We start from the raw sequence: 24,509 nt of genomic DNA, 5'->3' as shown, positions 1-24,509 counted from the left end.
TACAATCAGATAGGAAAAGCAGAATGGAGAGTCTGCGGGAAGAGTTGGCAGTCCAGGGAGTTGTGCGTGACAGAACGAAGGGAACCAAGGAGACACACAGAAGAGAAATGGAGTAGAGAAGAAGCGAAGTAGATGAAAGATCGTGAGATGCAAATTATATATAGTCAGGCAAAATCAGCATATATAAAGCTGGAAAGTACAAGAGACTGCAGATAGCTGATGGTGAAGTTTACGGTAAGCACTGTCCTTCACATTAGGAAGGCGATGCTACAGAACTTGATGAATTGACTTGCTTCAGATATGATCACAGACCTAATGTTTCTATGAAAGCCACAGATGCTCCTGTGTCTTTGTAGGCTATCCCCCCCTCCCCTTATTCACATCGAGGAGCACTCGTTCGTAGTCTGCTGGATAACAGCACGAGCGTCTCTGTCTGGCATCATTGGTGGTGCATTCATAAGACGTCACTTGTTGAGTTTCCCAATCATCTATGGCTAAAGACTTGAATAAGATCAACTGTATCTCTCCAATATTTGTGAATACTTGAAGAGAAAAAATGATAGCCATCAATCATGTCATATCATTCAACAACCATAACCTCGATATTACTCCATTAGGAAATCGCATCCCTCCATCGTTCCCCATGCGCACGGACCACCTTCAAGGCACCGCGGTACGTACCCGCCATACAATGACGTCTAGCGCATTCCACCAACTTTTCCATCGCAAAGTTCCATCAACACCATCACCAATCATCTTTTCTTCACCACCACCCAAACAGAAACATCACACTCTCAGCCATGGCTTCAAAATCAGCACCTCTAACAGCGCCTCTCCTGCGTCTCGCTTTCTCCCCACGAAACGCCCTCCGCCCGTTCTCTCTCCGCAACAGCTCGCATCCCGCCCCATCATCATCGCTCCGTTTCGCCCACGCCATCCCCCGGCCTCCTCGCAAGCTCCCGCAAAAGGAACCCGCCACCACAGATTCTCCCGCAAGCGAAAGCGGCCGACCCGAGCTCAAGGGCCCGGCATTCTACCAGCTCTCCTTCACTTGCGTGCCGTGCGGCCATCGCTCGCACCACAACGTCTCGAAACAGGGATACCATCATGGCTCTACGCTGATTACGTGCCCGAGCTGTCGTAATAGGCATGTGATAAGCGACCACTTGAATATCTTTGGCGATCGGAAAATCACCGTTGAGGACTTGATGAGGGAAAAGGGCCAGCTGGTCAAGAGAGGTTCCTTGGGCGAGGACGGAGATATTGAGTTCTGGCCTGAGGAAGTGGTATTGGAGGACTTGGCTGAGGATGCGAGCAAAAACACAAAGGGATCGGCATAAAAAGGCTGGAATATTGAGCGTGCATATACCAACCATGGTGGTGTTAGAGTGAAGCCACCTTGATCGGATCTTCAAGTCATCTATGAGGCAGGACATTGTATGAGTATGTAAAAGTCATATACACGGCGTTGGGGGCCATTGGCAGGAAAACTCCTACATTTTTCAAAAAGAAGCGACGGCATCAAAGGGGAAGTCTAAAGGAATCTATTTTTGATCCCTACATTTATTTCTAGCAGCATATATACCTATGTATCTATATATTGATTAAGAACCACAAGGTAGTTTTTTCAAAACACGCCCGAAAATGCCCAGTAAACCATACTTAAAAACGCCGCTCGCCATATTTTTCTTCCACATGATAGCATATACCGTGCCATGTACATTTTCACCACGTCTTGTAAGCCTGCCTCATCACCTTCTGCTCCTTTGACCTCGTCTTCTTGCGCTCCTTGTTCTTCTCAAACTTCTTCCTCTTGTCCTTGTTGTACTTCTCAGGCTGCGCTACCGCCTCAATCTTCCTCTTGCTTGATCGCTGCAGTCGGCGCGCCTTGACCTCCTCACGAATGGACATGAGCTGCTTGCTGTACTCGGCGGTGCCAAACTTCTTCTGCAGAGAATCCATCATAATCTGTGCCCTTGTCTTGAGACCTTCGTGCTTCGTCTTGAACACCTCATCCATGCTGAAAGGTGCCGGGATGGAAGGGTCAGTGAGATTATGCAGCGGCGTCAGGATGGTTTTAAGCGAAGGTTGGAGTCGCTCTAGGGAAGAGCGGCGGCAGATTGTCTCCAGCACCTCCATGGCGACAACCTTGGGAATGATGGCAATAGAGTTGGGACGAATCTCCTTGCGCAGAATGTGTGATAGGCGCCAGAACAAGTACTGTAAATCTTTGGGCTTTGCACTAGGCTCCTCCTTGTCTTCAGCATCCAGCTCATCTGCCTCTGATTCGGCATTCGAGGAATCGGGTGAGTCTCCAATAGGGAGACGGGGGCCGAGGAATATGAGGACCTGCCCAAGCTCGTTTGCCAAGCCCTCATTAACCTCAGTACCATTCAAGGCCCTGAGTGCGAGGCGCACGAGCTCCTCCACATTACCAGTCCGGAGCGTAAGGCCATGGGATCCCTCGACATCTTCGCCTGCAGAAGTGCCGGCGCCCCGCTGAGCGAAATCAGCGAGATACAGGCTGATCACCTGAATAGCAGCCAACTTGACTGAGGTCTCGCTGTGCCCAAGACAGTGTGGTAGTTTGGCCCACAGTTCTTCCCTATTGGCAGCCAAGGTCTTATCAGGGAAACTGGTGACGAATATGCGTACAACACCAATAGCTGCACCAACAAGTCCTCCGTCAACATCACGAACATCTTCGGATCCAAGAATTGCCATGACTTTATCGAAGATGAGCTTGAAGTCAGTCTGGTTCTTGACGGCGTCCTCATGACATTCAAAGTAATAGCCAAAGAGTTGCACGGCAAGCTTGACGACCGTGGCATTTCCATCTTTGCCAAGCCATGACCGAAGCAGGTTAAGGAATGAGATAACTCGCTCCTTGTCAGCCTTGCGGAAAATTTCCTTGATCAGCGCTTCAGCCGCGAGGCGACACTTCTCACTGTCATCGTTCGCCAGAACCAAGAAGAGTGGCAGGAAACATGTGGCCGCAATTTCTTGGATGAAGTCGCTGGATGACTTCATGAGTAGCAAGTGTATCACTTCCATGACTGAAATGCGGCCACCTTCGCGATTATACTTGAGGTTAGCGACCACGAAGTTGAGTTGCTTTGTCCAACGAGATCTCATCTGAGGGTAGTCCCGGATAAACTGGAAGAATGCGCCTCGTGCCAGATCGCGTGTGTCCTTGTCATCGTTGGTAATCATGACTGTGCCGACCTGATCCAGAGTGTCGTAGACTGTCGCAGTCTCAATGCGGCGGTCGAGCACAGATCGCAAGAAGTTGAAAGTGATGTGTCGATACAGGGGCTCTGTGAAGTCGTCCTTTAGCTTCCCCAATAGCATATCGATAGCAGCATCTTTGACCTCAATATCTCGTCGATCTCTCAGCACGACAGCAAGCATCTTCAAAGCCGCTTGCGCCAAGTCAGTCGTGGTCGAAGTTGACATTGAGATGCACCTAGTGGCCTCCTTGACGGCAATCTTGTAGATATTTGCCCCATCAGCAGTTCCAAAGGGAACTTTAACGATGACGGCCAAAAGTCGGAACGCTGAGATCTTGACCTCGTCTTCGCCCTCCAGAATGGCATCACCAACGATGGGAATGAAACCAGAGATGTTCTCAGGAATTCGAATGCTATCGTACTTCTTCAATATCGATCTCAGCATCTCAAATGCGAAGCGAGTCAGCTTGTACGTATGCTTGCTGGTCTGGCCTCGGTCGCCACTCTTTTTGGCTCCTCTCTGGACTAGATATCTTCGAGTTTTCCAGTCCAGTTTCGGTTCAGCCACTGGGTTTCGTGCGTTATACACTTCCTGGATAACCTCGTAACAAAATACCAAAGTATCACGGCTTTCAGTGGCTGGATTCTGTAAAAGACCTGCAGTGATACGGGCCAGCAGGGCGTCAATCTTGCGGACAATCTTCAAATCGACTTTCTGCAGCAAAAGGGCTTGTAGCGGCCGTACAAGCTCAATGAGGCGACTTATGGATGCGTTCTTGGCAATTAGCTCCATCGAGTCTTGACTCTTGCTGCTCTTAACTTCCTTCATCTGACTAACATAGCCCTCAGCATCCTTCTCTTGGCCAACAACACCAAATATGTCGTCCATGACAACAGTGACAATGGATGACAGGCAAGGATTAAGGTCACCAGGTGCGAAGTGAGGCACGGTGGCAACCAAGATGGAGTGCACAGTGTATGAGAGGACGTGCAGTTGGTAGCCTTTAGTGAGGGCTCCTCGAAGCTCCTTCAGAATAAATCCGAAAAACGAAGGGCCCAAAAGGACAGCAATTTTGACAAGAGTATCTCGAGTCATCTCCCTTGCCTCCCAAGCTTTGCTGCGCAAGATATGACAAATATCGGTCAAAACACCAGCTAGCTTCTGATCCATTTGCGGGCCAGGCAACAGTTTCAAGAGCTTGACAATGGTGATACCAACGGGAACACGGTAGCTGACCTCGGATTCATCTTTTTGATGCAAATGTTTGGCGAGTGGTGGTATGAAGTAATCCATGATCTGGGTAGCCAATTCAGTGGGCTTTGGAGCCATGAGACGCAACCGTCGTACCGCAGAAGATGAACTTTCTTCTTGGTCTACCTCCATCGTTTCGGCATCCGGGCTTTCAGGCAACGACAGCAAGAGAGCATCAGTAAATTTACCCAAAAGGCGGATGGTATGCTTCTGCTGCTCCTGTCTCGATTCAATGTAACCAATGTACCGATGGAAAGTTGTGCGGAAGTGGTTCCAGTTCAAGGACATGGCCAAGTTGCTGATTGTGCTTGCAGCTTGCGCACCAAGTCCATGATCATCACCGCCGTCAGCCCTTCCAAAAACGAAGTGTTCCAGCAACGGGATGAAGAATTGTGTCAGATTTTGGCTGCCCATTTCTTTGCTTGCATTTGCGGCTTCCAATGTTCGCAGGGCATCCATTTGTTTTGAAGTTGCCGGACTGAGGATGTCAAAGAAGAATGAAGGTTCCGTAGATTCTTCTTGACGCTCATTCAGGAGACCGCTCAAGTCAGCCACTGGAGTCCATTCAGGCATTGTGGTAAGAATAAACCCTAGCACGCGTAGATACTCTCGCCGAACAGTTTCTGACTCTTCTCGAGCACCGCCGTAAATCGATGGCATGAGAATTTGCTTAAAATATTCGTCAAAGACGGCTTTCGTTTCTTGTGATTGGCAGTCCGACGCTTCTTGCACCAGCCGTCGAATGCCATCAGCAGCATTGGATGAGAGCACACCGAATTCTTCGTCCATGCGAATGAAGAAAATCAGGTTGTGAAGAACAGGAAGCCACTGTCTAGGAGACCATGGCTCATCATGACTGCTCGAGATGGAGCTAAATGCGGCAAGGCGTCTGTCATAGTCCGGCTCGTCAATGCGGCCCTCCTTGAACAAGTTCAACTCGTTGCAAAGGTTGGCAACATTGGAAACCTCGGCGTCTTGTTTCGAGATGGCCAAAAGAACCCGACACAGCGAAGAGCGGTTTTCTCGATCCTTAAAGTAGCTGAAAAGGGATGAAACTGTCTTGTAAACCTCTTGGAGCAGTGCCTCATCCTGCGCTGCGTCAGGCAATGAGGCAAAGTTCTCAATCACCAAGAGAATTCGGCCCTTGAGCTTGGGGTTGACTCGGCGTGCGGGTTGTTGCAACAAGAAGCTCGAAATTCGAATGACTGCTTGAACGTTTTCCAGAGTTTGAAAGACTGGAGCCAGGGACAGAATGGTTTCGATACCAGTTTCCAAAAGAGCATTGCTAATATCACCAATCCTCAAGACAGTAGTGATGTTATCCAAAATCGCAGTTGAGTTCGGGTCAAGAAGCTCAGCTTTTATGACCTCATTGAATTCAGATTCACCAGCAGAAGCCAAGGCCAGCCTTGCCAAGCTGCGAAGCATTTCAAGAACATATATCTTGACCGATTCTTTCGACTTTTCAAAGGCGATGCAAGAAATAATCTTTGGCAAGGCACCGTCCGGTAGCGCATTACCGTGAGGGGCAAGGAAGAGCGCGGCCTTGGGCAAATTGGACCATGTCGACAACAACTGCAGCATACCAGATACTCCTTGTGCAGTCTCAGCTGGCAGATTTTCGTGCCTGGGAGCCACCAATTCTTCAATGATGATATCCTGATAAGGCTCCCATTGGAAATCCTGGGCATTCTGGAACAGAGCAATCAAACACTTGATACCCGTTGACCTTGTGGACTTGAGCAGTGAATGGGTGCTAGCCTTTTCCTCTTCTTCAGGGGCATCGGGGTCCACTTCTGTATCTACACCACCCAGTCGCCTGCAGGAGAAGATGAGGCAGTACAAAATCGTGTTGACGAGTGTTTCCATGTAAGGAGACACATTAGTGCCCAACTCCGAAATGAGAGATAGGGCCATGTTGAGGAAACCAAATTGTTTTCGAACCGAAATGATTTCCTCGTCAAAGCGCTTCTTCCGATTGACTGCAGGACCAACCACTCGCACATCTTTGAGCTTTCCTACGGCAATGTCGAGAAAGCCACCGAGGTCCTCGATGGATAGATTTCGGATAATGGCAAGTCGAGTCGTTTGCTGGCCGTGACGACCGCCAACTCCTCCCTTTCTTGAAATCGCACGACCATAAAGGAGGTGAAGGAGAACAGGCATCAAATCGGTTCGATGCTCGGATTTGATGACGCTGTCTCCCTGGAGGAAGACAGTTATTTCGTTCTTAAAGCGAGCTTCATCGAGAAGATACTCCAAATTCTCCTGGTAAGCTTTCACGCCGTCTTGCTTCCATGCTAGAATAGCTTTCAGAGCAAGCTTTTGAACGTCCAAATCACCATTTCCTAACAGCTGTAGCATGATATCGTAAACTTGCTCATGTTGGAACAAGACTCTTGGGTTGATGAATTGCGCAAAGACGCCAACAAGCCCCTTTCTGTCAGCTAGCGACCAGAAGACTGTTTGTAATTGGGCGTCCTCTTCGGCATGAGCATCTTCCTCCTCGCGAGCCCAAGCAAAGAGATGGGGTACCAGTTGACGGGACCTTCTCTCAGCAATAGAAGGCAGAGCTTTGAATACTTTCAGGGCCTGAGCCTTGGCGTTTGTAGAGAAAGGCTCAACCAGTCGCTGGCTGTCGTCAAATGTACGCAACATCACATTCTTCGAATCGCCTGATGTTTCTTGAACATTCTTTCCGGACGCTTGAAGAGCGTTCAATGTAGTGCATTCGAAGTCGGAATAGAAAGCGCGGGAGGAGCCACTTTCGGATTGTGGTGGTGTCCATCGCGGTGATGATACATCCAGCCATCGGAACGCGGTGAGAGAAATAGCATCCTCGCCTTGTTTATTCTCGGCAACCTGCTTCATCGCTTCTATTGAGTCGTCCCATACTGGAGACAGGTTGACTGTCAGCATGCCAAACATGAAATTTGGTATACCTTGTTTCAGCCAAGTTGTATCTGTCAAGGAGCCGTATTCTTGCCCGAGCTTACGCAGATACATAGCGATTGATCTAGTGTGCTCTAGATTCAATGGAGATTGCTCAATCTGAAGCATGATCTCAACACATTGGGATTGCTCAGGCGTGTTGCTCATCTTGTTGAGCAATTCCAAAGACGCCAATCGAATGTCATGAGATGGAGAACTCAAATTTTCGACCAAAGACTGGATCACAGGATCATCCTCGGAGATTGAGGTATCGCCACCAGACGCTTCGTGCTTATCAACTTCGTGTCCATGTGGGAAGGTTTGTTCGTAGGCAAGATAGGTCCGGAGGAAACCCACGGATCGTGCAAATCGCGGCACCGCTGCGCGAAGCAGAGGCGCAAGTTGGGGATCAGTGGAGCCTGCAGTCTTGCTCATCCCTAAATAGGCATGAAATCCTTGGCTGACAATAAAATTAACCTCATCAGACGCAAGTGAGGACGAGGGTCGAAGAGCAAGCTTGAGTTTGCGTAGCAGAAGCTCTGCAATGCGTGCGTTGGTTGAAGGATGGACCGCCGTCAATTCCAAGATTCGGAGAAGGGCAGCATATTTAGGCAGACACCTGTCTCTCCAGACTTGGGGGTCTTTGTTGTATGGTCCTCTTTCAGGGAAAGGAGAAATCTCTAAGCTCTCAAACTTGGAGACAATCTGGTCCTGCCATGCCTGGGGGAGTTTGCAGCAATCCTTCTCGCCAGCAGACGGGAACCCTCGGTTCTCGATGATCTGCGGCAACAAGACACACAACATGTCTTCGTTCTGTCCCTGAGACCAATGGGTTGCGATAAATCTAGACGAAGTCAGTACAGGGCTGGTATCGTAAGAGAAAGCCCATTCAACTTACTTCTGAAAATCACTGCGGAATAGGCTTCCGAATCGACGTGGATCAAGCTCGCTAAAATACGAGCAAAAGGGAATAAATAATCTCATAAACGGCTCTCTCGTCAGTGATTGGAGAAGACGGGAGATGTGAGGGATGAGCGAGTCCATAGGCGCGTGATGACAGGTGATTGCCACATTAACAACGACTAATGCCCATAAAAGCTCGTTTTGCTCAACCGTTTCATCGATCGGTCGTGTCGCTGTTGAAAGGAAAACAGTAAGCTGTTGGACGAGGCGTGTCCAGTCGGTGATTCGATTTCCTTTCCGGACACCTGCGAGAACGCCAAGAACTCTGATGTATGGTACCATCCACCACTGAGAGTCATCTCCATGGGCCTCCTTCAACTTAGCATCGAAGCTATCGAAAATTGCTTCTTCGAATTCTCTGAAAGTTTGTACTTCGGTATGATGTATCACACTGGTTAAGACGCCACAAACCAAGTCGGTCCATGTTGTAATTTCAGCCAGTGTACACTCCTCCTTTGGAATCGCATTCATAAGCTCAATGAATATGGCAGATCCCGTCGAGTGGATGGTTCGATCTGTTCCCTTGATCGCCTCGGCAAACATAGTCATGATACCATCTTTATACAGCATAAACTGTCGATCGTCCACCAGTTTGCATATATCGTCCCGCACGTAGTCCACGAATGACACGAGGGCTGTCTCGCGGAGTGATGGAGCTGCAGCTTTCCTAACAAGAAAGCTCATAGCCTCGGCGCCGAATCGCGCGATGAACGGAGGATGCTTGGACTTTCCAAGGAGTGGTGCCATGACGGCATAGGTCGGTCGAAGATCCGGGACTATGAGTTTGGACAGGTACTTGAACAAAAACGCAAGAGCACCAAAGGTCCACTCAATGACTTCAACGGGCTGAGACCTTCCTGCGATTGCCAGAATGAGGTCCAGACTCTGTGAGAAGTATTTCTCGAATCGAATTCCCAAGTCGTGGGCAAAAGCTGTCAGGAGATCGAGCAGCGGCTCCAGTCCTTCCTTGTCCTGTGTCGAGATGTATTTGGCCAACGAAGCCATTATTCGTTCCTCAAAGTGCAAAATCTGCGGTAAGCTGTCGCACAATGGGAGCACCTCCCTCTTGAAAGAGGAAAAGGGCTGTGAAATGTTGAGCTCCCCCCATTTTTGCAGTCCATTCTGCAGATAGGACGTCGTCGATGACAAGTCTTCCGTTTCGAGGTCATGTCGTCGAACTTTGCGCAGCGGCTGGAGCGAGTTGAACTTTGCGATCTTGGTCGAAAACGACTCCCATCGGTGGTTCCTCTGATGGGGCGTCGAATTCTTATTCTTCCGCACCTTCTCGATGCGTCCGGACGATCGGGCTGGCATCTTGGCAGCGGTGCTGATGAAGCTGTATAAAAGGTTTTCGGCCGCGATATTGAAGCGTCCAAAGTCTGGAGCTGTTCCTCCCCACTAACAAAGTTCCCAAATTTTTTTGGTCGGCAGAGTCTCGGCCAAACCGATAAGAACTAGCGGGGCTCCACTCAGAGCAGAATTGGCCAATCATGTGCGAGGCGCAATTCCTTATCGCAGCACCGAGCTTTTGACGTCGCGTGCGTGTTCGCGCATCTCACTTGCACTGAGCTGCATCTTACATACTTGAGGCCTTGTTGAGAGTCCGGCAACTCAAGTTTCCATCTCTCTTTACACAACACACACACACAGCACACCGAGTCTGTACAAAGATCTTAGTCAGGCCAGACAAAATGGCTGCACCCAAGATGTATGTTGCCGAATATCCTTCAAAGCATTGGCTGTAGCTCATGATCTTGACCTTTTGCTAGCATCGTCCTGGGTAGCCTGAATGGCCAACTTGAGTCAGCAGTCAAGAAGTTGGCGACACTTCATGCCAAGAACCAATTCTCTCTTGCCATTCTTACAGGAGACGTATTCACCACCGATGCCGATGACGAGACGATATCCGCCCTATTGGGGGGGTCCATCGAGTTTCCATTGCCCACCTACTTCACCGTCGGCATGCATCCTCTGCCGCCTCGAATCGCTGCCAAGGTGGAAGCCGACGAAGAAATATGCCCCAATTTTCACTACCTGGGAAAGCGCAGTGTAACAAAGACATCGGAAGGCATCAGAATCGTAACGCTAGGCGGCGTCCTCGACACAAACCTAGTAGCGGGTCAATCACAGGAACAGCACTTGCCCTTTCACACAGCGGGAGATGCAAAAGCTTTACGTGGCGCCAATAGCACCGACATTTTGCTAACCTCCATGTGGCCGGCGAAAGTTTGGACCGGTTCCAAAGTGGTCCTTGAACCTTCCCATCAGGCTGCTCTGAGCAGCTCGGACGAAATTGCGGATCTATGCGCGGCCCTGAAGCCTCGATACCATATCTCAGCCTCACCAGAAGCATTCTTCTACGAACGAGAACCTTTTGTTCAGCAGTCTGATAAAGATCCCAATACCATTATCGCGACTCGCTTCATCTCCATGGCTCCCTATGGAAATGAGAAGAAGTCAAAGGCCATGTATGCCTTCACACTTAATACAACGGACACGGCCGTGCCTCCAGGCGCCACAGCCTCACCATTCGCTAAAACGACCGCCAAGCGCGGAAGACAGGACGAAGGGTACAGCCGCTTTGGTCATCACGATGATGGCCGCCACGGCCGACACAAGCGTCGCCGTGCCTCGCCGCCGCCGGGTCCCGACAGGTGTTACTTTTGTCTGTCAAACCCCAATATTTCTGCACACATGTGCTGCAGCATTGGCGACGAAGCATACATCACGACCGCAAAGGGACCCTTGCCAACATCCTCAACATTTGCAGAACAGGGGCTGAATTTTCCTGGCCACTTCATCATCATACCTTTGCCCCATTCTCCCACTATTGCGAGCATGGGCAGTACGGCAGACCCTTCCAGCGAGGCGGTGAAGGCATATAAAGAAATGTCGCGATTCAAGGAATCTATACAGGCCATGATTGCTTCCAAAAGCTCGCATAAGCTCGGTGTCGTCACATGGGAGATTAGCCGCGACCGCAACGTCCACTTGATCTGGCAACTCGTTGCCGTGCCGGCCGACATCATCCAAAAGGGCCTCGCGGAGGCAGCCTTCCGCGTGGAAGCAGAAAACCTGAAATACCCCGGCTTCTCCACCAAAGACCTGCCCCTCGAGGACCTGGCCTCGTCGGGCGACTTCTTCCGCGTCTGGCTGTGGGCGGATAACGGAGAGGACAAGATTAAGGGAAAGTCCCTCGTCATGCCGCTCGCCTCAGACGCGCGCTTCGATCTCCAATTTGGACGCAGGGTCCTGGCCAAGCTCATGGACCTGGAGAACAGGGTCAGCTGGCAGAATTGCGAGCAGTCCGTGGAGGAGGAGACAAAGGACGTCGAAGCCTTCCGGGAGGCGTTCAAAGAGTGGGATTTTACTCTGTAAATGAGGAAGGAGAGAAGAGAAGAAGAAAAAGGCGTTGCTGTGCTTTTGCATATTGCTTCGGCGTTTTGGGCTACAAGATCATGAGCATGATCTGCTGGGTGCTTACAAGGCATATATCATTTGGAGGGCAGGAGAGCTTAATTTCAAGACATAAAATGTAGGCCATGTTAATAGAGAGCATGCCTTACCTTTACGCCAAGTTCCAAAACTACGTATACTGATTGCTATACTCTTACACTTGTACTAACATACCTGCGCTGTATCCTCCGTTCAGCAAAAGCTGTTCAACTCTGTGCCTCGGGATTTCAACAATAATCAGCGTCAAGTATTAAGCCAAATATGTAAACGGCTCAACTTCCAGACTTTACCTTGCGCCTTCAACCTATAAGAGCTTGCAATGGAAAATATGAAGCATCAATAGATTGTGCTGTCTTGCCCGGCGGATAACGGCGAGAAGCAGGAAGAGGAGCAGTCACGAAAGCCCTGCCACACTTAGAGGAAAGGCTCAATCATTCTGCATGGCAGAGGAATGAACCCAGCACCTTCTGTTAGCATTGCGCAAAGGGCTCGCAGCATCAAATGGCAAGAACATTTCGATCTCTCTACACAGCTCTAGAGAACACACCACCATTATTTGAAATGCGTATATAAGCTAGCTGAGGCATCTATGTTCTTTCATAGCACAATGTACAGCCAAAACTTCCGAGACGACATCTCTCACTGTCCAGCTAAGTTTTACAACATCAAAACAACAAGCGCCTTCCGCGCTGCCGCGCTCTATGCCTCATTACAATGAGCAGAGGGAATCGTTAACCCTCTTGTAGTGAAAGTATGAACAGGAAAAAACAAAGAAAACAGAGCATTCATCCTTGGGGGTATAAACGCAAAATGTGCGCGCGGGGGGTATTCGTCTCTGACAAAAGGATACAGGAAAGACAGGAAAATAGCACGAGCAAGTATCCTGCCATAGCCATGCTCGGTGCTCGATGTGGTTCCTCCATCGGCAGAGATCGTGGCATCGGGGACGGCAACTCTGCAAGTGTGGTATGAGAGCAAACCCCTTGCGACGATCGAGATGTCCCCGAAAGACACATGCAAGGCTTCCAAGATCTTGTCTGCCAGTACGATCATCTGACAAAACATTATCTTTAAAATGGTGGGAAAGAGAGGTAAAATAAAATGAGACTGCGGTCCATAAGCAGCCAAACAAGAATAATGAAAATAAGCAATACCGCCTGAGGCCTTCAGGAGAGCTCAAGGTATGGTGGCTCCAATCATGGAACCCTTGTTAATTTCAGCATTCAAGTTTAATTCATCGCCAGCAGCAAACGTTAACTTTTTATCGTGAAAACATCAAATCCACAGTGGAAGAATCGGCCAGCTATTGTAAGGCAAGTGAGCCGACACAAGCCGCAGGCTTAAGCTGAGCACAAATCGTAGGGCTGACGCCAGTGAACGTTTGTTATGGTATAGCCTAGTAAGATGCCATGCGGCGAGCTGGTGTTCGATCACCGATTATGGGAGAATCCGTCGTAGAAACAGCGGGACTAGAAAGAGCAGGAGGAGATGCATTAAGATCCCGAGACTGAGGGCGGGGAGGGCCAGTGGGAGAGTCGTGAAGACTTGTGTTCCGCTGACCAAATGCAAAGGTCTGCGCACGGCCAAAAGGCTTCCGGGACTTCAAACGGCCCATTTCTCTTTCGCAGGTGCGCTGATGCTTCTCATCCGACATCTCGACATACTCTGGGGGAAAGCACCTTGCTCGGTGCTCAGCAAAGAAGCCGCTGTAGCCACCATCCAGGATATAAATCTCCGGATAGGTCAAGCGGGGGTAGTGCTCAGCGTTGATGGTGCGGTCTTGTGAGCGAATATGACGCGCCATGAGGGGAGCTCTGTGAGCCGAATATTCGCAGTGGAAGATTAGTAAACTCAGGCCCTCTATTGGGGTCTGAAAGAGCTGGTCGGCCAACAGTTCTTTGTTGTTGTGGTTGACAGCGCTATCGATGTGGCCGCCTTCGTACTCATACTCAAATCGGCAGTCAATGACCATTCGCTGAACAAATTTGTCACTGTACTTGCCGTCCAAGATGGCGAGCATCGTCTCTCTTGTGATTCGGGGAATTGTATCTGTAGGGTCGTCGGGGAGGAAGTGGGGGATGATGGGCTCGTGAGCCTCTTCGATTTCAGTCACCGAGACCTTAAGTATCGGGGCAGCGGCAAGCTCTTTCTCAGGCTTCGGCTTCATGACATCTGCAGGGCTCTCGAACATACTCAAAGAGCGACGGAATTGCTTTCGAGTTCTCAGGAAAGGATTTGACTGTCGTCTAGAGTGAAAGTTGCCTGGCGAGCCGTGGCGATTGATGCCTCCGATACTTGCGAGTTGGGATCTTGAACGAAGACCTATAGGGATAGCTGGGCAAGGGCTGTTGGACGACGTAGGCGTGTTGCGGTCCTGTTCAGGGGAATCTGACTCGAAACACTCGTCGAGCGATAGGGTTGACGTAGTGGCTCCAAACTGCAATGATGAGGGTTGAGAGCCAGAGACACCAGTGCCGGCAATGCTCTTGGCTCGGCCAGAGAGTGTCCGCCGGGGAGTTGCCATCCTACGGCTAACCACGCCGTCAGCGTGTCCTCGAATACGTTTGACGAGCGAATTGACCGACTCGGCAACAATGGGCTTCGCTGGCTCCAATGATGCGTGGCGAGAGCGAGACCTTAATGTGTCCAGAGATGACTGGCGAGACATGAGGACTGGAGAGTCTTGCATGACGGCATCCTTGGCTAGACAAGAAATTGGAGTAGGTGAGGCAAGACAAGAGATTGAAGCGGGTGAGGTAAGACAAGAGATTGGAGTGGGTGATGCAATCTCCACTACCTCGCTGAAGGTTACCTTGAGTGGGAGAGGAGACGACTCCAGGATCTCGGTACGCTGACTAGGCGAGGAGGGTGGTAGAGGAGGGGTTGTCACAAAGTCTGCAGCGTGTCAGTCAAACCAAGCCCGCGTCCCGGTGGAGAGTCGCGAGACTCTTTCTTACCTCTGCTGCTGACGCCGCCCACGACATTTGCGGTAAAAAGTGCACGTCGAGGCGTTGTAAACTTGGGACTACGTGTTTTGTTAGCATCAAGACTTACACACGGGGGACAGGACGGCACGAACCTCGCCTCGTTATCAAGCCGGAAGTTCTGGGAAAGATCAGCAGCCAAGCTCCCAGCAGGAGAAGAGCCCCGGACTTTGCCGTCGAGGTATTCCCCTGTGCCCTTGGCAAGCTGCTCCCGAAGACTGAGAGATCCCGAAGCTGAGTTGCCGGCGTAGTGGGAGCGAAATATGTCTCTGCCTCCCCATGTAGGAGCAGGGATTGGGCGGTGGATTGCCGCCAGAGGAGACGATGCTGTCATATTAGCGAGGTACCGGCGAGGAGGACTAGCCGACTGCTAAGCTCTCAGGTCGACAGCTCAAGACAGCAGCGTTGCTACTTGAATATATAGTAGCCCGAGACGCGTAGGAAAGAGTAATGGACTAGAGTAGAGTAACTAAAGGCTTCCACGTTCTAGCTCGGCCCAGAAATGGCTCCTCACTATCACCGCACAAGCCCAAGCAATCTTGCTCCCTTTCTCGCGTTTTTTCTTCTTCTTCTTCCTCTTCCTCTTCTTTGTTCAAAGGCTGCGTATGCAGGAGACTGTTTCGGCAATTGGAATTGGACTTCTTTTCGGTTTTCTTTGTTTGTTCTTGTCCACCTCGTTGCTACTCAGAGGCATGAAGCGAGACTTGCTGTGGGGCGGAAGGGCTTTTTTCGTAAATTGGATTTCGTGATGGTCGTGTATCGTACTAACACCAACGCATGCAAAAGGAACAAAGATTTTTCTCGTAACGTCGTTGCGTCAATGGCGGATTCTTTGTCCTTGAACCAGGTCCGTTTTCGTATCGGACAGCTCGAGGATCAAACAAGGGAATGGCCGTCGTTGGCTGTGCGAGCATCCAGCAACGGGTGCAGTGCAGCTCGAGCCCTGCAACAACCGGAGTCGCTGGTTTAAGCTCCAGAGCTAGCGAGGACGTCGTTTCGCTTGTCCGCGTGCTGGATTCGCGAACGAGGAGCCCTTTTGTCCGGTTGTCGGTACTTTGTGGGTGTGAGGGCAAGAGGAGCGAGGAATGGATGAGGAGACAAGGCCTTTTGAATGGTCGTTGTACCAACGAGCCGGGTTGGGATGGAGGTGGACGTTGTTAGGGGTGATTGGGGGTTTTGGGTCTGCTGTGGTGTACCTCGTCCAGCGCGGAGGTACCTGCTACACCAGCGCCCAGCGCACCAGTTGCAGCGTCAGCACCGCTGCTCAGCTGCCCTGAGCTACGCCGTTGCAGTTAGCCTGCGGTTTAGGGGAGCACGCCCTGGTAACAGTCCGCCGATTCAGCGCCCTTTGTCGCGAGTGGTTGCTCAGTGAGCGGTGGGGCGCTGCGTGCTCAGTGAGCGCTTAGCAGCCTGGAGCTCCATGTAACCGCGGGTACCTGCTACTTGCACCTCCGCTGAGAGCAAGGGCCGGGCGTTTTACCTGGTTCCGTCTGGCAATGCAAGATGTTGATTTGATTTGATTTGATTTGATTCGATACGGTTTGACACGATACAGTATTCGGTGGTACCCAGAACCCTGCTTGTGCTCCAAAGGCATGAGCTACTAAGTATTTACGGTACAGGTACGTCCCGTCCTCTGTGTAAGTCCAAGCGGCGGTGAGGTGCCGTTACGGAGCACCCAACGTGAGCCTCATTAGACCGGACTCCAGGTCATTTTAACAGCCTGCAGGGCTCCCGGATCATTTCAGGTCTTTCGAGCGAGCGAGCTATGGCGGAGGTCCATCCAGGGATAGTCGAATTGTTTTTTGGGCCGTGAGGATTGAGACACGCAGGGCAGAGACGCGAGATTGAACACTGGGCTTCATGTTGCCTGAACCGGCCACCGAGCTGTGCAATTGCGCTGACAGCAGCACCGCGTCGTACAGTACAGCACTCGTAGCAATACTAGGTAGCAGCAGGCATGCAGAAAGGGCAGCTCTGGATAGGAAATGTCATGTGGTTTCGACATTTCCACGGATCCATCATTGTCTCTACTGGGGCCCTGTACAGATGTTTGCTGTCAGAGGTACAGGTACAGGTACATTCATGTATGCTCCGCATCGCTGGTACAACACCAGGCACTCTCGCAGGCAGCCTTGCACAATTTACGGAGAAAACAGGCATTTTGATGGAGCCCAGCTGCAGAACATCAAGCTACCTACCGTATCGTCAAGCTACAGTACAAATCGGTATGGCCTAGACACCGAGATGCAAATGCGCAAGCTGCTCCTTGGCTCTCGTGTTCAGCATCCAATTTCGTGGATCGTCAATGTCTCAGTGTTTTCTTCAATACCGTTCACTCAACAGACGCGGCGCGAACATACCGGCCCTTGCGGCTTTCGGCCAACAGCGCCGACTTCCATACTACTCGGGTACTTTCCATTGGACTGCCATTGGGACATTTGATGCCTTTGTGCTTTTTGTAAGTAGGTGCCTCTACTTTACGTGCCAATGGCCTGTGCGTGTGCTTGCGAGATCAATTGACTTTTACTTGGGCTTTGTTCGTACCATGGCCAACGACAGAATACAGTACAAAGGATTGGCTCAACTGCGGGCGTCGGACGCGATGTGCTGACTGGCTCTCACACATGTCAGAGCCCGAATGTACCGATCCGGCCTTTTCTTTCACGCCGCAAACATCATATCCTAGAAAGGAGAGACATTGGCCCGCCACCGCCCTACAGGTACATTTGCGAGCACAGGGCACGACTGTTTGCACTCGGCCGCTGATCCTGTCTCGCTCTGGTTGAGTCAAGTAATACGCATCGGGTGTTCAGTCTCCCTGGCAATGTACTCTTACTTGCGGGCCAACCCGCTCGTGCGGTGCCTCTTGTGAAGATCGATCCCTGCTTTCCATGCTCATCTGCCTTGACGAGAGACATGCAGATTCTATACGAGGAACGGAGCGTTTCGGGCTAACATGAGCTAGCGAGTCACCCTGAAGAGCCGGGAGTAACCAAGTACGCGATTCTTTCAAGGTTCACCGACCAAGTTTTAGCCCCGGCTTTGTTTTTGCTTCTTCTTTTCAAGCCGACTGACCCATCGAATGAAGTTGAAAGGACAAAGAACTGATGCAATGACCACCCTAGAAGCTGGGTCCTCGCAGGGGCACCCTCATCGGCGATGGCAGGCAGCATGGTGGTTACTTTGTTCGGAGCCCAGTGAGAGCCATTTTATGCCCTCCAAGTTAAGATCTACATGAAATACGACGGCACGACCTCGAAGCTTCATCGTCAATTACGAACCATTCCAGCATCGTCGATTTAGCCGACACCGTCGATTTCGTCACTGAAGCTATCGCCAGCACATAAAATGGCAAACGTCATAGTTTATATCCATAGACGACACTTTGCCTATCAGTTAGCCTGCTGCGGCGATGATTTACAGGCACAAAACACCAAGCTCTTCCTGTGCACAAAAAGTGACAGGGCTCATCTCTCCGCTTAATCCTAGCGTACTGTAGTACAAGTAGCTCAGTGTCTTAGGTAACAGCTTGGCGGCGAGAGCACAAAAGTCATAAACTCGGCTGAGCAGACGCACGCGATCAATGTGCCGCGCAACAACTGGCAAAGGCGGTTCTTCATCAACGTCCCATATAACAACCTTCTTTTCTTCCCATCAGATAACTTAAAACCGCAGCCACAGTGAGCGATGTATACGAGTATGTACGTAAAAGAGAGAGATTGAAAAAGGCAAAAGCTGCATGACAACTGCCCCACTGCCGGCTGTACCGGGGTAGAAGCCCTTGTTTACTTGTAATTTTGCCCTGTCCATGGCGTTTCTGATGACGAGCATCATCGAGTCGTAAGCATTGCCGTCAGTTGCCATTGGAAGCTCCATTGCCCTGCCCAACCATGTCTTTGCCGACGCCTAGAATCTCGCTCTCAGCTGACGGCTATGCTCGCAAATCCCTCGACGATTCCCGAAGAGGGCAAGACCGAGAGACTATGCCTCCGCCTTGCAAGGGAAGAAAAGAGCTATTCGATCCTTGTGAGAGCTTGTCGTCCTGTCGTCTGGTGAAGGAGCATGATGGCGTAGCAGTGGATGCGACGTGATGTTACTTTATGCAAGAAAACTGTTTCAGAATCCGCATTGGCCCGAGGACGACGCCCAAGGCTCCATCACGAAGAGGGGAAGCTGCCAAGGCACATGCAATTGGAGCATGAGAAAAAAACACACGACGTCAGTGCACGCCCGAAAGTAAACAAAGCCAGCGCGTCGGTTGCTCTACCCCGCAATCTGCCCGGCAACCAGGGTGTCTGAGCCGCGAAGTCACGTGTGCACCTTGCTGCTACTATTTCGTGTGTATCCTAGGTTAGGTAAAGGGTTCTCTATAAGTAAAAGCTGTTTGGTTGTTGCTCTCACAATACCAAGCTGTACAGTATGGCAAGTTATTGGTATTGAGTATTTGTATGATGGGTGTCGGTACACGATGTCATGCTTCAACGGGCAGTGTATCCAGCTGCTGCACAATGTATTATTAGGCGCGTCAGATACTATACTACAGTACTACGGCACTAGGTCACTAGCAAAACTCCAAGGAGTAGATTGGGTACGTATACATTGTTCGATACTGGTGATGAGATTCTTTCCGACTCTTTAGCCAACTACCAACTCTCAATTTTCACAATTCTCTTCGCAACGCGACTTCGTTTACATGCAGACATGGATATTTCAAAGTCTGTGAAGCTCGCTCCCAGAATAGGTAGTAACATGTGAATGTGTAATGCGGAGAAAGATGGGGCTAGCCATGTGGGGCGATTGGAGCGGTGAAAAGAGGCAGAATCTTTTTATCGTGGAATTTTCTAATCTACTATGAAGATAATGGTAGCAGTCGCATATAGAACGACCTATTAACATTGTACCTTTTCACTTTATTCTAATTCATCATGGGCAGCAAAAGAAAGCGCGGAGCCAAGGAGGCTCCCATTGCGACCCCAAATGCACAAAAAAAGGCCAAGAATGTCGCCTCCCCCATCGTTCCTGTTGTCGCAGCCGCAAAGCCACCATTGGAAAAAGCTCCCTTTGTCGAAACTCCCACAATCGAAGAAAGGAAACGCGAGGGCCTACTATACGAACACCTTGGCAGCGAGGATGATAACGACCGGATCGAGGCCGCTGATTGTATCATATCCGGCCTTCTTGATGGCGAGGGCGTTGCCGAAGCAGTGCTGCAAAGACACCTCGACCGACGGCTCTTCCGCGGACTTGCCAGTGGCCGCAATGCTTCGCGCATTGGCTTCAGTCTGGTCATTACCGAGATCCTCAGTCAGCTGTTTGGAGATAAGGAGCCGAGCCTGGCAGAGAAATATAGCGGATTGACATTTGATAAGGTGCTGGGTTTCCTGCTGGAAAAGGCCCAGATTGTCGGTAACATTCCCGGCCAGGAAGAACGCGACATCTTCTTCGGCCAATTATTCGGTATCGAATGCTTTGTCAAGTCTCGTACCTTATTTTCGGACCCTTCGAGATGGAACACAATACTGGAGGAGCTGTTGAAGCTGAGCAACAAGAAAGTCTGGCTCAAGTCGCAATGTGGATGGGTTCTCGTCCAGGCATTACAGCAAATGAACCAAGCGCAGGCCAAAGCTACACTTGAGAAACTCTCAAATGCCGGAGTGGCCAAGACTCCCGAAGGAGTTGCCGTCTGGCTGGTTGCGCTCAACCAGTTCCCGGATCTCAAAGTCAAACCTTGGCAGCATCCTCTCTCAAGGAAGACCCTCGGTGACTTGACTGCTATCTTGAAGGAAAGCTTCAATGACTCCAGCAAAGATCCTTCCAGTAACTCTCGAAACAACCAACAAGCCTCTTGGACAGCTCAACTGCATTTTGTTTGGGATCTCATCCTCAACCACTATCTCAAGGCCGGAGACTCTGAAGTGGAAGATTTTGCTCATTTCTGGGGCCGAGTTGTCGACGGTAAGAGGGTACTTACACACGATTTATACACGCGGATGCTAATTAACTGTTAGATGGGTTATTCTCCAAGCAGGCTACTGACGGTCAAAAATTCAAGGGCTTCACTGTTTTCCAAAAATTCCTCGAGGGTTGCGTGGTGCATCACTCGCTACTACAAATTCTCTTCAGCAAGAACCTCATGACCTCACTTATGAACCAAGCCGCAAAGGAAGATCGGTATCTGCATCGGGCAGCTATAAAAACATTAAAGGCCATCGAGGGTGCAGTGTCCTCCTACCCCAGTGCCCTGGTTCCCGTTCTCGAGAGTCTCTTGAGCAGGAATGGAGCGTATAACTTTGATCAACGAACCAGCACAAAAACGGTCGACAAGTTACTGCAGAGTTTTAGCCTGGAAAACGACAAGGGAACTCTGAAGATTATACAAGCTCCCATCGCCAGTCTCTCACAGCAGGAAGTCTTGGAGGCCCAGACCATTCTAAGAGTTCACATCGATTACTTGTCCAAAGTCCTCGGCGCCTGTGCTTCGCTCAACACGAAGGAATCTCAGACCAATAAGCTGGAGGGCACCTCACTTAGTGTTACACTGCAACAGCTATCACGCCTTGCTTATTCTCAGCCAGACGACATTCCAAAGGATGCCTTGACAGAGCAGATCCAAGAGCTTGCTCGGACTCGATTGGAGTCGGCGCTTGCGAAGCTGACCCGCCAGACGTCTGACTTTGTCACCTTCTGTCAAGCAGTCGCATCTATCGACTCAAGCGCAGTGACTATGTCTGAGGAAATCAAGGCAGCCATCGAAGGCGCACTGTCAAGAATGCAGAAGCTCCTAAAGCAGAAGACAAAGACCGACAACGACAAGACGTTGACTCAAGGATTGGCAATGCTTCATGCTATTTCAATTTTCCAGCTGTATAACCAAGATCCTGATGCAATGGAAGTACTGGACGATCTGGCACAGTTCCACGAGAGGCTTCAAGAGGGCAAACTCGGCGACGACGACACCGGTAGCTCAGAGTTTCTGGTGGAGATATTACTGTCCATGGTGGCTCGCCCTTCCTCATTAATGCGACAGGTATCCCAGCAAGTTTTTGAGGCTTTTACTTCACAGATTTCGGCTGGTGGTCTGGAGCTGTTGACTGGACCCCTGGGAACCAACGAGAGCACCAGGGGCCAAAAGGAGCTCTTCAACACGGAAGATGAGGGCATGGACGTCGACGGAGAGGATTCCGACGACGACGAAGATGATGACGTGGAGGAAATCTCAAACGTTGACATTGACTCTGACGTTGAGTTCATTGGTCTCGCCGACGGTGAAGAAGCCGACGGCGACGCAGAAGAAGATGGCGAAGAAGATGAAGAAGAGGACGACGAAGATTCCGACAATGACGATGAGGAAGACGAAGACGACGACGAGGAAGCTGACGAGAAAGAAGGTCCCATAGACCTCGACGAGCTCATGGGCAAGATCCTTAAAAGCCACCGCCTCGACAAGGACGCCGACGCCGAGTCCTCCGAGGACGAGGGCGACATGTCCGACTCGCAAATGTTCGCCCTCGAGGACAAGCTCGCCGAGGTCTTCAAGCAGCGCGCAAAGGCCCGCCCGGACAGCAAGAAGCAGAAAAAGGACGCCAAGCAGTCCGTCGTCAACTTCAAGCACCGCATCCTCGACTTCCTCGACATCTACGTCCGCAACGAGGTCCTCAGCCCCCTCGCCTTTGCCGTCCTCATCCCGCTGCTTGGCCTCATGCGCACCACTTCTACTAAGACGCTTGCGAATCGCGCGTGCGAAATCATCCTGAATTACCAGCGGGGCATGAAGAAGGCAAGGAGCGCGGCGGCGGCGGCGGAGGCTACGACGGCACCAACCTACGATGCCGAGGAGCTGCTCTCCGTGTTAGTCGAGGTCCACGAAGAAGCAGGCAAGGACAACGCGCACGCATACGCAAAGGCCGCCAGCGCCGCCAGTCTGATTGTGGCCTCGGCCATGTTCGCCTCGGACAAAGAGCTGGTGAAGCGGGCGGCGGCCGTGTATGCAAAGACGCAGTCGGACTGGGTTCTGGGCCAGGCCAAGCTGCAAAACTCCTTCTTTGCGGATTGGAACAACTGGTGCCAGAACCACGCGTCTCAGGGGCGGAATTGATACCCATGTAAATTAGACTTGAACCGGGAAAAAAATTTGGGATAGAGCTGCGCATTACGATTGGTTAAAGAGCAAAAATAAAAAGAAATAAAAGAAAGCAAGGCACGTGTGAGTGAGAGAGAGACGATGATTTTGTGTCTCGTTTCGGATATCTCATCCAGAGGAAGCATTACTCTATGAGCCCTCTTGTCGTGAATAATACATTGTGACCCGGACACCCAAAAGAATTAAAACTCCTTTATTTAGTCTTCCATCTTGTCATCATCCTTCTTTTCTTCCTCTTCCTCGTCGTCAGACTCGTCCTCGGCCCGCGCTAACCTCTCTGCCTCCTCTCTCAACTCCTTGGGAACCTCGACATGCCGTCCCTTAGTAGGGCCGTCGACTGTGCTGATCCAGGTCATCTCCAGCTCAAACTCCTTGTCCTTGTTGTCCTTGTGGGCAATGTAGATGATCCTCGCGGCCTGCTTGACGGCCTCGAGCAGGGTAATGTTTCCGGCCGGCAGATCCAGCTTCTCCAGCTCGGCCTTGGCAGCTTGCCTGCCCTTGCCCGTCGCCGCTCCGTAGTATCCCCAGTACAGGCCGCTGGGCTCGATCATGTAGAGGAAAGGACCGCCGTGCTTGCCGGGCACCTTGCCACCGGCACCGACCGCAGGCCCTGAACCGACCTCGCCGTCTACGGGAGTCTCTTCTGAGGTGTCGACGCCGCCAACGATGGCCGTAATGCCGAACGGACGCACGGAGCCGTACATGGTGTATGCCTGGAGGTAGCCGCCCATGCGGGAGGCAAGGTCGGCTGTGGGGATGGGGGTCTTGAAGTTCTGGCGCCAGCTCTGAGCTTCGTCTCGAGCACGGTCGACGAAGTGGCGGCCATCGGGGATCATGCCTGAGTATACCTGGGACTCTTGTGAGCATTGCGGCATCATAGATTGGAACAAGGGGGCCAATCGCGGGGTGTACGTACTGCGCCGACATGGCTGTCAATGCTGGCAATTCGCTTGTTTGCACCCGGCTTCTGCAGCTTCGATGCGACAATCTTCTCCACTGCCAGGACAACGCCGTCCTTGCACCGGATGCCGATTGAGGTGCCGCCGTTTTCTACCGCCTTGACGGCATATTCGACCTGGAAGTTTCGTCCATCGGGAGAGAAGATGGAGTTGAGGAGATCGTAACCCGTGCCGATCGACGTCTATTCAAAAGTGGCATGTCCCCCGTTAGCTTCTCAGAGCTGCAAGTTGCATAGCGCCGCAGCAATGCCCAGCGGTTGGAGACTTTACCATGATTGCCCCGAAGCTCTGCTATACGATGTTGGCCACAAAAAAAAAGATGGAGGATGTCGTCGAGATTCGGAATGGTGGAGGGGTTCAGAGTCGAGATGGTCGGTTTGGCGGGCTTTGGCTTGGAGCTCCAGCCAGGCAGCCTGAGAGCTGCGTAGTTGCAATCGCCCGCACAAGGCTGGACGCGCTGGTGCCTGAGGCGCAAAGAAGCTGAACAAGGCTGAGCCACAGGGGGGGGGAGAGAGAGAGAAAGAGAGTCAAGCCACACCAGATGCTCAAGCCACAGGACGACTGTTTTGCGGTAGCTCGACGTCGGGGTTA

At 51.2% G+C, this 24,509-nt stretch overlaps 6 protein-coding genes across 6 annotated transcripts; 3 read left to right on the top strand and 3 right to left on the bottom strand.

Moving 5' to 3' along the window:
* Nucleotides 1-800: 800 nt before the first annotated feature.
* On the top strand, nt 801-1,340 carry Triagg1_7610 (uncharacterized protein; the record flags this gene model as incomplete). Its single annotated transcript, XM_062902365.1, has 1 exon — nt 801-1,340. One exon carries the CDS (start codon nt 801-803, stop codon nt 1,338-1,340), a length of 540 nt encoding a protein of 179 aa, XP_062753435.1.
* Nucleotides 1,341-1,725: 385 nt separating this feature from the next.
* Nucleotides 1,726-9,690, bottom strand: Triagg1_7609 (uncharacterized protein; the record flags this gene model as incomplete). Its single annotated transcript, XM_062902364.1, has 2 exons — nt 1,726-8,257; nt 8,312-9,690. The coding sequence occupies 2 exons, from the start codon at nt 9,688-9,690 to the stop codon at nt 1,726-1,728; spliced, it is 7,911 nt and encodes a 2,636-aa protein (XP_062753434.1).
* Nucleotides 9,691-10,067: 377 nt separating this feature from the next.
* Nucleotides 10,068-11,754, top strand: Triagg1_7608 (uncharacterized protein; the record flags this gene model as incomplete). Its single annotated transcript, XM_062902363.1, has 2 exons — nt 10,068-10,084; nt 10,146-11,754. 2 exons carry the CDS (start codon nt 10,068-10,070, stop codon nt 11,752-11,754), a joined length of 1,626 nt encoding a protein of 541 aa, XP_062753433.1.
* A 1,474-nt stretch (nt 11,755-13,228) lies between these two features.
* Nucleotides 13,229-15,150, bottom strand: Triagg1_7607 (uncharacterized protein; the record flags this gene model as incomplete). The annotated part of the gene is made up of 3 exons (XM_062902361.1): nt 13,229-14,727; nt 14,790-14,857; nt 14,912-15,150. 3 exons carry the CDS (start codon nt 15,148-15,150, stop codon nt 13,229-13,231), a joined length of 1,806 nt encoding a protein of 601 aa, XP_062753432.1.
* Nucleotides 15,151-19,744: 4,594 nt separating this feature from the next.
* On the top strand, nt 19,745-22,914 carry Triagg1_7606 (uncharacterized protein; the record flags this gene model as incomplete). The annotated part of the gene is made up of 2 exons (XM_062902360.1): nt 19,745-20,774; nt 20,828-22,914. The coding sequence occupies 2 exons, from the start codon at nt 19,745-19,747 to the stop codon at nt 22,912-22,914; spliced, it is 3,117 nt and encodes a 1,038-aa protein (XP_062753431.1).
* Nucleotides 22,915-23,156: 242 nt separating this feature from the next.
* Nucleotides 23,157-24,191, bottom strand: Triagg1_7605 (uncharacterized protein; the record flags this gene model as incomplete). The annotated part of the gene is made up of 3 exons (XM_062902359.1): nt 23,157-23,807; nt 23,876-24,100; nt 24,189-24,191. The coding sequence occupies 3 exons, from the start codon at nt 24,189-24,191 to the stop codon at nt 23,157-23,159; spliced, it is 879 nt and encodes a 292-aa protein (XP_062753430.1).
* Between the last annotated feature and the right edge of the window lie 318 nt (nt 24,192-24,509).

Source organism: Trichoderma aggressivum (genome assembly GCF_033847375.1).
Source record: "Trichoderma aggressivum f. europaeum strain CBS 100526 chromosome Unknown scaffold_034, whole genome shotgun sequence".
Lineage (NCBI taxonomy): Eukaryota > Fungi > Ascomycota > Sordariomycetes > Hypocreales > Hypocreaceae > Trichoderma > Trichoderma aggressivum.
This window is presented reverse-complemented; position numbering and strand designations above follow the sequence as displayed.